Consider the following 15,810-nt stretch of genomic DNA (forward strand, 5'->3'; position numbering starts at 1 on the left):
AAAACAATGTATCCCGTTTCCCATATGGGAGAAAATTTGTTTAGTTTTCAGAACAGGCATATATTTTAGAGTGACAGGTGAGAGCAGCTTGCGATTCTTCGCCTTCCTCATTAGGAAATGACTTGTGTTTCAAGCTTGACTGAAGAAAACAAAAATTATTATAAAATAACAACCGATCTTCAAGCTAAAAGATATTTTTCAGCTGAAATGTCAAGTAAGAATTTGTGGCGTAATGTAAAGGAGACGATCGAGTTATGTTCACTGCCAAGAGAAAGTAATATCCCACTTTTTTCTCTTGTTACTACTTAATAGCTATAAAATAAGGCTTGGACAAAATTCAAGCTTCAACCGCAGCGACACAGACTAAAAGGAAATGACTCGTGTTTCAAGCTTGACTGAAGAAAACAAAAATCTTTATAAAATAAAAACCGATCTGCAAGCTAAAATATGTTTTTCAACTGAAATGTCAAGTATGAATTTGTAGTGTAATGGAAAAGGGACAATCGAGCTGTGTTCACCGCCAAGAGAAAGTAATATCCCATTTTTTTCTCCTGTCACTACTTAAGAGCTGTAAAATAAGGCTTGGACAAAATTCAAGCTTCAACCACAGCGACACAACCTAAAAGACGTCAAAAACCAATCCGTACTCCCTTCAGCGTATACCGGACAAAACCTCAGACTCGCTAAGCTGATGACTTTATGCTCACAAGTAACCTCCTCCTCCCCCAAACTGCGCACATTACTCGTCTGGTTTTTTTTGAGAAGTCTCAAAACTTCACGTCAACTTGCTCCACATCAAGTATGAGCAGAAAATGGTAAGATGTTATTGGGAGTTTTTCGGGGAGTGGCTTCCGGTGGGGAAGTATGTAGGAAGTGTGTTACAAGTTTGTCAAGTGCCCCAACAGTGCCCAACTATAACACTTCTTATTTGTTTTGCTATTTCTAGAAACTGGAGTAATTGAACCGAATACAACTGAAATACAGAAACTTCTCTTTCGATTTTCAGCTTAGATTGATGGTCTAACAGAAGGATTATGTAATTATGAAAGAACCTTGACCTCAGAATAAAATCTGACGTGTAAATGAAGTGATAAAATGAAATGTTTTCGGCTTCATTTGTTTGTTGTTCACAGTAACCAGGAAGAAGGGTCAGTACGTCTTTAATGATCAGAGAGAAGTCTATTTTATACACTGCTTGATTACGTCAAAGGGCATCTAATATTTGTTCCCTTTCTAAGGGTGCTTATTTTGCCTGCTTTGAGGAAACATCCCCATGTTTGGGCTTGTCTTAAAGAGTTCTTGATTGTTTTTCTTATTCCCCCATGCAAGAACTCTATCAGAATTAAAAGAAGTCAAAGCATTCATATGTTATTTCATGCTTCAGTAGTAGTTTTACCCTATTTATTTCATTTCCGGATCAACGCACTTGAACACGTGATCAAACCCTCAGGTGACACAGTCCGCCATATTGGTCCACCCACATTCTTTTTTGGAAAGCAAAGAAGCGACATAAAAGGCAACAGGTTTTCAAGTTGCGAACTCCATAAAAGGCCATCCTACAACAAGCACAATGCAGAGCGAAGATTCCACAACAACAACAGATGAACTAGACAACATGCATTACGGAGCTCAATCTCAAGGAAGCGGAGTTCTTGATCCGACCTCGATTGAAGAAGGAGAATTCGAAGCAGCAATGGCTGGCGATCATGATGCACATGGATTGAAACGACCGACGGAAAGCGACGACGACGGTGACGCTGATTCTAGCATGTTGGTGGAGGAAAGACCTAAGAAAAAGACCCGAGGACGTGTTAAAATCGAAATGAAGTTTATTGCCAACAAGTTGAGGAGGTACACGACGTTTAGCAAAAGAAAAACAGGGATTATGAAAAAGGTTCGTGCACACCTCTCGCAACTGGTATGCGAATTAAATATTTCGTTAGCAAATTTTAATGTTAAAAAAATGCTTTCTTGTAAAATTTACCCTATTATTTTATTTTATTTTTTATTTTAAAGGCCTACGAACTAAGCACCCTGACCGGAACGCAGGTGATGCTGTTGGTAGCTTCCGAAACAGGGCATGTTTACACCTTCGCCACAAGAAAACTTCAACCCATGATTACTTCAGAGAGCGGAAAAGCTCTCATTCAAACGTGCTTGAACTCTCCCGATCCTCCTGTTTCTCAGATTCCGAACCCAGACCAAAGGATGTCAGCGACGGGATACGAAGAAACAGATCTAACTTACACCGTGAACGAAAATGACGCCGAGAAGATGCAGGTAAGATTTATAGTTTGAAGTAGACCGATCTTTTGAATAGTCTTTATTTTTCATTCATCGAATTATGCATACACAAGAGAACACAAAATGACACAAAGAGTATGACTGAAAATTTTGCTATTTTTGTATAAAATTTTTGGAGAATTTTCTTCAATGTTTTTTTTTCCTCTCCATGACCTGGCAGATCCAAACATAAGGCAAATCTATTTCATCTCGCTCTTAAAGTACGGCAAAGAAAAATTGCTAGTAGGATATTTTCTTTGTAGGAGCATTTTTTGAGCGATTCGAAGCCATCAGCCTTGTGTTTTTGCGCAAAGCTTACATTTACCTTGCATTTTACCGTGTTTATATACTACTCTCGCGGCAAAATGTTCGCGTAAAGTTTTCAAACTCCGCGTCCTTTAAAACATTCCAACCATATATGGCACCCGTTTCCTTCTTTGGTACGTTTCCTGCCCATTTTTGGAGACCAAAGTAAACCCTCTCGTTCGCCTTGTTTGGGGAATCCTCTTTCAGTCGCAAATACTTGCATTTCATAATGTGATCACAATAATTTAGGTGGAATTAATTTCCAAGACTCAGCGATGAAAGTTTTCGTTTTTAATTTTGCTCGAGCGTTGTAATTTGATATTCTCATTATATGGATAATTTTCGGACAAGCTAGATTCCCACGCTCGTCATCGTATCGTCGAATTCAGAATTCTCTCAACAAAACGTATCATCGACTTTTTTGTTGAAATCTCTAGTATACTGTGCACTTCTTAAGCTGAAATTCTTTATAAATCTCATACCGCGCTGACGTATTTTTATATTGTGTCTGAATAATTTCTGCGACATATTGTAAACCCTATTTGACGCCGTTCTATGCAAGTTTACAATATCTGTGCCTCTTAGAGAGAAGAATTAGGAGTTTAAATTTTGCATTGAAAATTTTCAATTACTACAATCATCTTTATGTCTTCTCTTTGTTCGTTAGTAATTTTCCATTGCATTAACAGGTTATTGACAACATACCTGTCGCAAAACGTTGCAGATATTGTGGTTGAATTTTTAAAACAAAAATTACCATCCAGGGGAATACAAACCAGGAACTGATGGATAATAGAAAAACAATATTATGCATAAACAAATAAATTTAAATTTATTTTTTAGTAAAATTCAAACCTCTTATCGTAATATTTAAGTGGGGCATTTGTTAATTTTATCAAAATATTTAGGTATGGTGTTTGTTAATTTTAGAATTTCAAGTCCAATTCTATTTTAGTGTTCTCATTTAGTAGAGGATTTATCTTTAACTATGTATCACTGACATTTTTATTAAGTTGTTGATCGACTGACTGATAATGATTTTTCATAGATAAATTAATGAGAAAAGTATGTTAACTGTACATAAGGTTGGCTTTAATTTTATTGCATTATCTTGTAATGAATATATTATTTAAGTATCTTCCCAAGTTTGCACGTTTTTCTTTTCAGTATTGTATAAAATTGTAGGGTGGAAGAAACAAGTTTTCTTCATTCATACCCATGAATTTTATGTCTTTTCTCACAAGAAAATCTCTTAATTTTCCTAGGATAGAGGTGGCATTTTCACATCCCAACAAATAGACACTAATCAGGGACTGACAGTGGGTTCGTTATCAGGGGCAAGTGGATCCATGACGGGTATTACAGCATTGCCGGCAACAGGACATTCCTTCCCCATCACAACCTACATCCCACAATCTAACATCCAACAGCAAGGTGGTAACAAGAACACGTCCATTCAGTCTTCATATTCTGTGCAAGCTATGCCTGGAGGAGCTTTTACCACCATATTTGCTCCAGGGACTTCAGTCCAGTTGGGACAAACACTTGCACAAGGACAGCAGCAAGGGTCTACAGTACAGGTATGCAATTGACACAAGTTTGTTCCTTTATTTTGCTGAGAAATTATCCGTTATTACCTGCTTTATCAATTTCAATTCCCTTTGCGCTATTTTTGTTCAGGAAAAATTGCAATATACATTTTGCAGGTGAAGTAAATGGGATTCACCTTGCCAGCAAATTAAGCATAGTTTTCAGTGAGAATCAAGAACTGGCAAACTTAGATGCTATTGTTAATTCACTTCAATGTGTTACTGTTTTCTCTTCAATGAAAATGGGAACTTAAAGAATCAATTAGAACCATAAACTGCCTACTTTAAATTGAGATTTTGTCAGTTAATTTGTTTTAAAGATTAAATTAACAATCACATCTTTCATGTATCATCTACTGCTATACTGCATTTCTGAATTCCTCTTCTCTGGCTCTCGAATCACCCTTTATTAGCCATAGAATCATTCGCAAACAAGTGGCTGAACATTGTTAAGATTGAGGCAAATCTATTGTCAGAAACTGCTGTATGATTTGAGAATTAAACTGCATTTGATTATTACCAGACTGTGACAAAGAATTATGTTTATCTGCCCACCAAAATCACTGGATTGAAAATAATTATGCAAGAATGGTCTTGTGGAAGATAAGGTTGAGTTCCATTTAACAAAAGTCAACATCAAGTTAGTCGTGTTATGACAGTTTTGGTCAAAATATTTGTTGTTTTTTGAATGTCAGTACATTAATCATAAGGCAATAAAGTATGCAGAATGCTTTGTCATCTTACTCCTTATTCGGAGGTTAATAATTGGGCACAGTGGGACAGTTTGGTGTTCGGAATCTTAAGAGTTTAACATTTGTTTATTTCATTCACTTGAAATTTTTGTGGTTCATTCAAAGTAAAGTTCCCTTTTTTGGGTAGCCAACAAAATGATGTTTCCTACTGAGGGAAAAAGCTTACCATTTTCCATCATCAGATCATGGTATCAGAGTAGGAATTTCAAAGCATCTCTAAACATATGTCTGCAGTTTCTCTCTCACTGAAATGTGAACAAGGATTTCAAAGGAGGTTACAAAATACCAAACCTCTTTCAAGCTCAGGGTGACTTTGTTTTCAAAAGTTATAATTTTTTTGTACACATGCTGTGTATGGTTAGTTTGAGTTAAGGGATTGTTAAAGAAGCAATTTGTTAATTAAACCTGGTCATAGATTTATTGAAACTGAACTTGAAGTTGACAAAGAGTCATATGGATTGGTTAGGAATCCTAAATATATTTAACTGTTTAACTCCCAAGATCTTATTATTAAATCTCCTTACTATCTCCCATACAGTTCTTGTGATGTTAGTTTGGAGAATTTGGTATTGGATCATCTTATAATCCTCAAACTGATATTTTTCTTCATTCTCATCACTTGTTGGCTTGATATCGCATTGATACTGTAAGGAGAAATTCTGTCCTGGTCACTCATGGGAGTTAAAGGGTTAAGAGCATTTCTGAATCAGCAGAATAAAAATGATTGAATGGTTTGTTACTTGTATCAATTAACAAATTAAATTTAATATCATAACACTTGTCGTAAATTGTTAGTATAAAGGGTAATACTGATATGTTCAGTGACACAGCATCTTGTAATGTTGTTAACCAATACATAGTTTGGTTTGTTTTGGCAGTTACTTCAGTTTTGTATGTTCATGTATGTAGAACTTTTGCTATCCACATGCTAGCTATATACTCCTACTTTTTTCATTCACACAGAAAGAAAGGATTTGTGTCCTATGTTGTACTCCAGGAAAAGTGCACTTAAGACTTTTATCATAACTTACTTGAGAGAGTTGAAAACAGGCCAAGTTAATTTATTGATAGCAGGATGCACTCTGCTAGTAGTTTTTAAGGCCCACTGAGAATAAGCTATTAATTGTTTCTTCAGTCTCTGCAAAGCATAAAGTGAGCCAGCCATAAATCTAGGCAAAAGTAAAAAAAAGAAAGTTTCCGTATCTTATAGTTCACACCAAGAAAACAAGGTTAGTAGGATATTTATTTTATCTCTGGGTTCAAGTAGAATGGGAATATTTCTGGTCAAACAAACTAATCAATTTAGCATGCCACAAAGTGAAATAGAGCCTGCCAAATTTACCAATCATAGTGCATGTACCAATTTAGGGGTTTGACAAGTAATTATTCTTGATGATATATTGAACAGTACATCTGGTCATAACAGGTGCTTGCACAGCCTGCTGTGCAGATCCAGCGAGTACAGCAGCCTCAGACTCAGACAGTGCAAGTTAACCCAGTGAACACCACAACAGCCTCAAACACCATCACCTTGCCAATTGTTCAGGATGCAGGCCAGACCCATGATAATAATGTTGACCAGTCATCTGGCTCACAGGCAAACAACTTGCAGTCAGTTGGAACAGTCGTGGTCCCCATAGCAACCAATCAAGATGGGAGTGTCTCCCTTGGAAATGCCATCCCTTCTTCCATGATGCTGACATCTTCCCAAGCAAGCCAAATCCCAGTCATGTACAGTGTGTATGCATCACCTAACTCTGGGCTGGTGACTGTGTCTAACCTCTCAGAGAGTGGCACAGAACAAGGGTCAGGACACACCCATCTGTCTGGAGAAGCAAGTGATATAACACAGCAGGCTCTTCCTGGGTCTCTGTCCTTGGCTGCAGTTCAGGTGCACCAGGATATAAACTCTGGTGTGCATGCTTATGCAACACAAGCTGTTGTCACAGAGAGCAGTGGCACTCAAACTGCAGATGAAATGCATACTATGGTCAGTGATCATGGGAATTTAACCGTGGGTACAGAGTCAGACACAGGGATTGTGAAAAATGATCTGTCAGTGTCTGTCAATTAAACTGCCTCTTTATCCCTTTCATGCTGATGATCTCATTAGTAATTCTCCTTACTATCTGCTGTACAACTTTAATGATGTTAGTTCTGAGAATTTGGTATTGGATCAAACAATGATCCCTCAATTGATGTTTTTCTGTATTCTCATAAGTGTGATTGATGTTTTGATAAATTCTGTCTTGATCACTGGAAGTTAAAGGGTAAAGCACCCTTCCAATTTCAGGCAAAGTTGCCAATGTTGTGTTTAAATTTAAGATTTGTTGAATTTATCGGGAGAAAGCATCATTATGTGTGTATAGCAGAAACAGGAGACAACCATCTTGATTTATTTACCATAAAATATAATATGGAACATATTATATTGTATGGTAGTGCCTGTACAAGTGGTACAGATCATAAATACTTGCATGCGACCATCAAATTTCACTTGATTAAAAATGGAAGAAGCAAGAAAATTCTTACAAAAAAGTAGCTGTTGTTTGTTTTTATTTCTTGTATAATTTGTTAGAATTTGCTTCCCATTTTTTTAAACAAGTTGAAGTTTACCCAATATTCTCAACTATTTTACAGTTATTTGCTCAAGTGATGGAGTATCCTTAATTTGTTGCATATGGTTTTGTAAGGACAATTAATTATTTTTGAAAACCCTCACGTTTGAATGTTTGGTAATGAATACACGAAAATGAAATATCTGGCGATGGTTATTTTGCTGTATTGCATTTTTGCGATCCTTCAAGTTCCTAATGACACAACAAAAATATTATCAGTATTGCACTTGAAATTTGATCCTTAAAAAAACTCAAAGAAATGGAACTGAACATGAAACAATTTCAGTAGATCAGCTGATGCAAGGTTAAGTAAGGCTTATGATATCCCCAAGACGTAAAAAATGTTGCAATGTATCAAAGTATAGGTGGCTACTGGTGGATATTTACTGAGCTGCAAAGCGATGAGACAAATATCCACAGCTAGCTACCAACACTGAGTTGAACTGTTGTTTTAGTGTAAACTTCAACAGTGAGATAATATAGCACAAGAATACAATTTTAACTCATTTATTCCTGCAATTATTACAATGTTTTCTGGCTAAAATCCTGCATGTGTGGCTGGGAGGTGAATAGCAGAGTATATTGGGAATTTGAGTTGCTAATCAGGGAGTGTGCCTTCAACACTATTATATTTTGTAGTATATACTAATCATTATTAACTATTTCCCAAAATACTGACAGTAAATATTTGATTTGTATTCAGAGAAAAATATTCAAAGAGTAGCAACTTACAACTGACTGATAATTCAATCAGCCTTTTCTCTTGACTTTAGGCTGCATTGAATGATGTTCTATTGACAGGTTACACTTATGATATAAAATGATATACAGTCCAGTTCAAATAGAGACAATTAAGATTTTGTACAATCATATACTAGTTGTAAACAGTCTTAACTGTTAAGGATGTAAATATTTATAAATAGCTTGTACATTTTCATCTGATGGTCATTAAGGAGCATGAAAAAAAACACAAATGTATTATATATCCTAAGAGACATTTGCTATGATTTTTTACATAGGTAACTTTTTTCTTAGTATAGCTTTGAATATAAAATGAAAACATATTTACACTTGTGTCTTCTGATGACTATTTTTTGTTAGAAAGATACTTAATATAAAAAGTGAGAAATAATGTCTTTACTGCTGGAATGTGAACCCTTTACACCCCAACATCAGTATGCACACTCTTCGTGCTATTCTCTTTAATTTTCCTGAGGTGCTGACAAGAAAGGTTTTGTAAGAATCAAGAGAATCTTGATCATTTCCTTTATTCTCATGACCTTAATGTTTGACACAGGAGTGATGTTGTGAGGAGAAATTAGATGCTAGTCACTCTTACATCATGAGAGCAAAGTGGTTGTAAATTCAAAATAATTGTTGCTGTAAGCAAATTATGGAACAGGGCTAAACATTTTCATGAAAATTCCTTGTGCCACATGAAGTAAACTGTTGTTTCCAAGGAGGTATTAACCTGTTAACTCTCCCCACTAGCTGCTAGACATTGCCTTAAAAATTAGTTACCAGAATTTGGTGTTAGATCAAGATAAGTTTGAGTATTCTCATTATCTGTTTGCTGGATAATGTAAGGATATTATACCTCAACCATCCCACATTACTCTTGCATGAGGAGCTCAATCTCTTCGAGTGGAGCACGCACTCTAATTTCCTTCTCAACCATTAAATCAACTATGTCTTGCAAATCATCTGGTAGAAGCTGTGCGGCATCCATGTACAAAGTCTGAAAAATAATAATTTATATCTTGCCTTTGAAGTCTCTTATTATATTCCATAAGTAAAATCCACAGTGTTGAGTCACATATTCTAATCCCATACACTAGATGATCGGTTATAAAAAAAATTTTAAAAAAAATATGCTTTTCTGTATTGGGAGAGTCACAACAGACAAATATAATCATTATGATAACAAAAGATATTAAGAGCCACGCGCATTGACAATTTGAACCCCAGCCAGTTCCAGATCTATGGTTAGGTGTTCTTCTAAGTGAGGTGCAGATCACAAGTTGGGACACTTGGTTCCTTCCTTGCCCTTCTACATGTTTGTTTCAAAATACTAGGTACAAACTGGCAATTGACAAGATTGGAAGGGGGAGACAGGTAACATAACAAAATTAGTGGCAATCTAAATAGGTAAAAAAATTGATCTGTACTTGAGTTAAGAGGCCCATCCAGCTAGAACTTATCCCATTTTCCTAAGCATGAAGTGAGTAGGAGTATTACCACTCCTTCCCAGATGGGATGCCAGTTCATCACAACATTACTGTAAGGGTTGTGTGTTTTCCCTAAGAACACAACATAAAGACCTGGCCACATCCCAAACCCAGGCCTCTTGACCCAGAGTCCAGTACATCAACCACTAGGCCACTGTGTCTCCCACTGAACCTAAGAGGTGTCCCAACTAATTAAGAGAGAGTGATTCATACACTTGATTATTTTAAGTTTACTAGGTAATAACAAGATTTCGAGTGCAATTTGGTGTGAATAAGCATGAGTAAATTTTCAAAGACAACAAAACTGCACAAGCCCATAGTGCTTATTACACTATATTGTAAGAGAAATCATGTTATTTCTTTTTAATAGTGTAAATCACAGGAGGTCAAGACAGATGAATTTTTTTAAAGCATACATGTGCTATTTGTAATTTGCACTAGTGTCACAACTTTTCACTTGTGTTACAACTTTGCCCTTGTTTTCAGGTAATCAGAGGCCCATCATTTTTTCATGGACATTATTATAAGAGATACTACATTCATTCAATAATGTTACTGCATGACTTAGTTTTATTTACCTTAGCCCAGGGACAGTTCTGTATGGCTTGATAGAACACTGACTTTACCTTCTCCTTTTGATGTTTTGCCTAGAAGAAATTTTAAAGAGTTTGCATTTAACAAGCTATCATTGTCTGGTTATGCCAAAACTACAACAGATTACTTTTAAATTATTATATTTTTAAAGTATTATTCCACAAGTCAGTAACACAATCTTAATGCCATTGATTCTCAACCTAACAAAAGGATTTTGTATGTTGTCTTTTACTGATCCTGGGAACAATCAATAAATCTGCTGTTAGACTCAATAAAATCCCCCTTACACTGAACAAATCAAATTTGGACAATTGGTCATCTGACTGTAATATTTGACAAAACATTTATAAAACAAAGAGCAGCAGCTGCAACACAGATGTTTCTACATGCCTCAAATCCCATGTACATCCTCCACAAAGCCACACAATGTCTTCCGGAGGAACTGCTCAGTGCTCTTTCAAACAGTGCATACTGACGATGAACCACACCTGTAACTGGAAGGGACGTCACAGCTGCAGCACCTAGAGAGGGTGAATCAGTACATTCCATGACAGAGACAAGGGACTCTGCACGCAATTGCTCATAATACAGCGCAAAAATCCAAGGCACTGGTGTCTCAGCTTTTAAGGTGGCTCTGTCAAGTGTCCTTCTTAATTCTCCAGTGAGAATAGACTTTGATTCTCTCTCAATGTAAAAAGACAAGAACTTGGGGTTATCCGGAAACCTTTCCAGCCCAAAAAGTGCAATGTGTCGTATGTCTTTCAGTGGAAGAGTTTGGCCCAATTTGCTGTGAAATTTAAACAATTTGACATAAAAAGTCAAGATGAGTTCAATGTCCATCTCTCTAAGACCAGATGGGCTTGATACACCACATGATATCAGTGAAATGAATTCATTACACATGGATAACAAACTTTGGATACCACTGCTCAAGTACTCAAACAAAGCGATGCAAGCTTCTAAATGCACTACATCACTTCCTGTGGCTTTACTATGCTCAGCCAATAACTCATTGCTGCCTTGGGGTCCAGTTGTTTCTAAGATGTTTTGCCGCAACTTCTGGTAGATTCTGCGAGCTTTCAGTAGTTGAACAGAAGATAGATCTGAAGTTGACACATCAGATGCAGACATTTTGATCCTTGCTCCTTCTGCAAATGAGGTCAAGATCTGTAATGCTTTCTTGTTTCCTTCACTTGACTGGTCTTCTTTTGAGTTCAATGTGATGCCAACTTCAAGCTCAACATAGGACCTAAAAAAAAAAAGGATGACAAAGAAGTTTGAATAAACTTCACAGAAAAATGAAAAAACACAGCTTCATTATTTAAAATTAATGTAACAGTTTTGTCAAACCTGACAAGAGGTACTAAAGCCATCCTTCTGCTCTGTTCCTCAGGAAACATTTCACCTGCCATCAAAAGAGTGGAGTCAAACACTCTGCAGGCTTCTTCTTTGTTGCCTGATAACCACTCTATCTCTGCAAAAGCTTGCCACAGCTTCAGATCATTTCTGCAGTTAACAAAAAATGGCATTTATGGTATTATAGCTTTTATTAAAACTACCTTAAAAACAAATCATATTCTAAAAATTCATCAACAAACCTGCTTTCTGGTTGTTTCAGAAGGCTCTTAGCCAATTTTCTGACATCTTTGCACCTCTTTTTACTTTGTTTTAACAATGGCTCTTTCTGAGTTAGACCAAACTCAAACCAGAGCCACAATACCATTAGGAAGCTCCTTGTTGGCCCTTCAAATACTGGCAAACTTTGTACAAAGATGTTCCTTATAAGATTCAAAGCCTCTGAAGATGGCCCCTGAAGGTCACTTGTATTAGTAAAGGTGATCTCATCCCAATAGCATGACTGCCACAAACCAAGGCAGTGAGAAATGGCAGGTCTTTCAGTTTCTAGTAATTGTGAATTGTGCTCTATAGAAGTGTTCAAGCATTGATGTACATCAGCGTTTGTTGATGAGGTTATGCAAGGTACTGATACTCCAAGCAGATTCAAGAAAGTTAACACAAGCTTCAGCCTGTTCCCAGGATCAGAAATTTTGAACAAACTTGAACTAAAGTCGTCAAACAAAACAAGTCTCTCAGCATCATCACAGTCCTCCTCTGTTTCCCCTGCTTCCTTATCTGGTTCCCATGGACACAAATGTCTCCTTTGCCTGTTTAATTCAATTTGAAGCCAACTTCTCCACAGAGGCTGCTCTTTATCAATGGTAAAGTCATCATCATTATCATTATGAGAATCACTCTCATCTACTGCTTTACCAGAGCTTTCCCTGAAAGTCTTCTTGACATCAATAAATGTCACTTTAGATGAATCAGTGCTATTTCCTTGAGCCAACCATGACTTCCAACCACTTGCACCATCTTCCCCAAACCTAAGGTAAGGATTTCAAAAAATAGATTTAAATAGGAAAAAAAACAAAACAAAAATCAGAAACTCACAAGTTGAATTCTAAGACATGACTACTTGGGTAAAACAAAATAAATTCAATTGGTTGACAGAAAATTCTTGCTTAAATCAATAACAAATTGGAGATCTTGGAAAAAATTATTGACTTTCTTAGGAAATTAAATTCAAGGCTAAAATTTTTGACTTTGTCAAAGCTCCTTTTCAGAATATTATTTTGTTTGTAGACCTTGCATAAATAAGAAAGATTTTAGGCTACAATGCTGGGCAAGATGTAGTCTCCTCTTCAAGGCTCACCATTGGTTAGAAGTGGCTCAGGTCAAACTGTTAATTCAAAATTAATGAGCATAATCTCTGGGAGTTTTTGTTAATCTTAATAAATATATCCTCTCAGAACAGTTGATACAATTTTGAAAACTTGTAGACCTTGATAAAAATAGATTGATGTTGAAGGACAATCCTTACTAATGTAATCCTTAGCAAGGAAGGAACAGCTAAGCCAGTCAATTTTTAATGTGAAAATTTGAGATTGATTCAGTAGACAAACTACACCTTGGCTGTCCACTGTCCCAAAATGTCTCCAAAAACGCCATCTGCCCAGTAATGGGGGTGTTCCTTTCCAATTCAGGTGAACAAAAACAATTCAGTTCCACCATGGCCTGCAGGCAGGCTACAGCCTTTTCTATGTGTCCTTCCAAATAAAAATAGGAATATAAGTATTTAGAAGCCTTGTAAGTAAATTGTGATCGATCTTATCACTTTTATTTGTTGCAAGATTGGATAGGGTTAGCCCTTAACACCCTAACATCAGTATATATATTCTCATACTGGGCTGTGATATTAAAAGCTGGGTTACGATAACCCAAGGTTGGTGTGAAATCTGTTTTCAGATCTGTAAACTTAAAAAGAAGATTCAGTTTAATTATTTTTGTCTACAATTTGGTTGGTTGCACTAAAAAGTATAGAGAAAATTGTCCTAAAAAGCATTTGAGTGAAGAAATAAAGAAACCTGGATTCAAATTTAATCCTGAGTTAGTGCTTATGGCCTTTAGGACAACTAGACCTTGTTCTCTATATATTTCCTTGGGTGCAAAATCTGTTTGTTAATTCTCTCCTCTAGCTGATATACATTTCCTTTTACACCAGTTACAAGAATTTAGTGTTATATCAAGATAACAACTTCTTCCTGAAAAGTTTGAGTTTTCTCTTTACCCATTTGCTGGATAATGTATGGATATTGTAGGGAGAAGTTACTAGTTAATCGCTTCTAGGAGTTATTAAGGGTTAACAAAAAGAAAGATATGGAGCTCCATTTTTCAAGTCTATACTGTAGCCATTTAACCTGCTTACCTGACTGCTTTGTAAATTGGCATTCCCTGATAAACAAGTCCACCATTTCACTCTCCAAGTCACCTTCAGCCTGGTGTGATGCAAAAGTTCCCTCCTTTATAGATGACAATGTACTTAAACATTTACCATACACTGCTGCTGTCTTACTAAATGAGAACACTGAGAATCTGGATTGCATAAAAAGTATATAGTTTTTCCATAACAGAGTATTGTTTGGGTGAACAAAACTGACTTTCTTCCATTTCTGAACCAATTCCTCAGTATCCAAGATCTCGTTACACAGATTTAAATGACCAACTATCAGTTCAACTGAGTTTGGATTTTTTTGCAAAGCTTTTTCAAGGACGGCAATTTTCTTTTCAATTATGGTCCTAGTGGAAGCTTTTCTCCTTTCTCTACCAGTTGCTGTGAAACTTGATTTTACTGAGTCTTCTTGTCTTACAACCTCTTCTTGAAGATCAACAAGAGATAGCCATGTTTGAATATCATGTGGTTTGTCACGCAAGATCTTGTTTAGTTCTCCAGTCTTTTGCAAGACTTCAGATTCTCTAGAATCTCTATCAGCCACTGATGCCTCTTGTGAAGAAGTGTGACGGCTGCTTTCCCTTTGGCTTACATCACCTTCACCAGGTAACTTGAGGGATATATAACTTCTACCATCACCCAAGTCAACTCTCTGGCTTGACATATCCACAGCACTTTGCAACATCACAGAAATGTTGTCAGTGTTCTCTGGTACCTGGAAGTCCTTTATACTCCAATATCTTACCATCTGATCCCGCTTCCTCTTTTTCTTACCTTTCTTTACAGACAGCTCAACAACTTGATGTTTACCAAGACCAAGACAAGTCGCATTTGACTTCAATTTATACAAAGCAATATCTAACCTATAGAGTGTGTCATACATTCGATTGGCCATATCAGGTTTTTTGTGAAGTCTAAAGGCTTTCTCAGGGACAAGTTGAGCTTCTTCGATCCAAATTGTATCGGGTTTGCTTGCATCTTCATTAATACACTCTTTAGGCCCTGATTTTTCATGTCTATGTTTTCGTTTCTTTTTATGTTTGTGTTTCCTCTTGTCCTTGTGGTGCTTTCGTTCTTTATGGTCAATATCAGAACCTTCTATTTTTATTTCCTTGCTGGAATGGAGTCCCCCTTCGTCATCTGAACTAGAAATGTCTGAATGTACACGTTTGCCCCCTTGGTCTGCAGGCTCATGTTGCTCCGTAAAAGTATTTCGATGCTCAATGACGGCTTTGTAGCTTTCATTTCGAAGCCAATTTGGTTGATTTACAACTGCAGGAAAAATACAGTTAATATTGTTTGCGTTTGATCATTATCCTTCATTTATAGAGACACAGGATACACGAACATATGGTGTGTGTTCTTTATATAGGTCCATTTTTGAAAATTTCCTGCAGCCAGTTTTTCTCTCAGATACGCGAAATAGCAGCTTTTCTCTAGCGTACATGCATTCGACCCACCTTTGACACTATCTTCAGCTACTTCTTTCCCTGAAACACAAGGGAAAAGGAGGCCATGGGAAGCCCCATCTGAATTTAGTTCAGATTGTTGTATTGGAAATAAAGTCTTTTTTGTAGGGTATGTGAACGTTGAAGTCAACTCACTATCATCCGCCATGTTGGATTAGTAGGTACATCATATATGGTGATT

The 15,810-nt window shown here is 36.6% G+C and overlaps 2 protein-coding genes across 3 annotated transcripts; one reads left to right on the plus strand and one right to left on the minus strand.

The window, feature by feature from the left end:
- The first annotated feature begins 1,452 nt into the window (after positions 1-1,452).
- Positions 1,453-8,616, plus strand: LOC113677469 (uncharacterized). The gene is made up of 4 exons (XM_027194282.2): positions 1,453-1,894; positions 2,017-2,280; positions 3,855-4,169; positions 6,357-8,616. The coding sequence occupies exons 1-4, from the start codon at positions 1,571-1,573 to the stop codon at positions 7,002-7,004; spliced, it is 1,551 nt and encodes a 516-aa protein (XP_027050083.2). The 5' UTR covers positions 1,453-1,570; the 3' UTR covers positions 7,005-8,616.
- On the minus strand, positions 5,330-15,806 carry LOC113677457 (nuclear exosome regulator NRDE2). 2 transcript variants are annotated; one of them, XM_027194267.2, is made up of 9 exons: positions 15,621-15,806; positions 14,137-15,432; positions 13,339-13,477; positions 11,969-12,754; positions 11,721-11,876; positions 10,761-11,619; positions 10,355-10,423; positions 9,146-9,286; positions 5,330-6,897 (listed from the first exon to the last, which is right to left on the minus strand). In XM_027194267.2, the coding sequence occupies exons 1-8, from the start codon at positions 15,775-15,777 to the stop codon at positions 9,161-9,163; spliced, it is 3,588 nt and encodes a 1,195-aa protein (XP_027050068.2). In that variant the 5' UTR covers positions 15,778-15,806; the 3' UTR covers positions 5,330-6,897; positions 9,146-9,160. The 2 variants fall into 2 exon arrangements, with proteins under 2 accessions (XP_027050068.2, XP_089067266.1); XM_089211140.1 differs by lacking the exon at positions 5,330-6,897 and having other exon boundaries at positions 8,040-9,286.
- Positions 15,807-15,810: the final 4 nt, after the last annotated feature.

This window comes from Pocillopora damicornis, chromosome 7 (genome assembly GCF_964200805.1).
Source record: "Pocillopora damicornis chromosome 7, jaPocDami1.2, whole genome shotgun sequence".
In the NCBI taxonomy this organism is placed as follows: Eukaryota; Metazoa; Cnidaria; class Anthozoa; order Scleractinia; family Pocilloporidae; genus Pocillopora; species Pocillopora damicornis.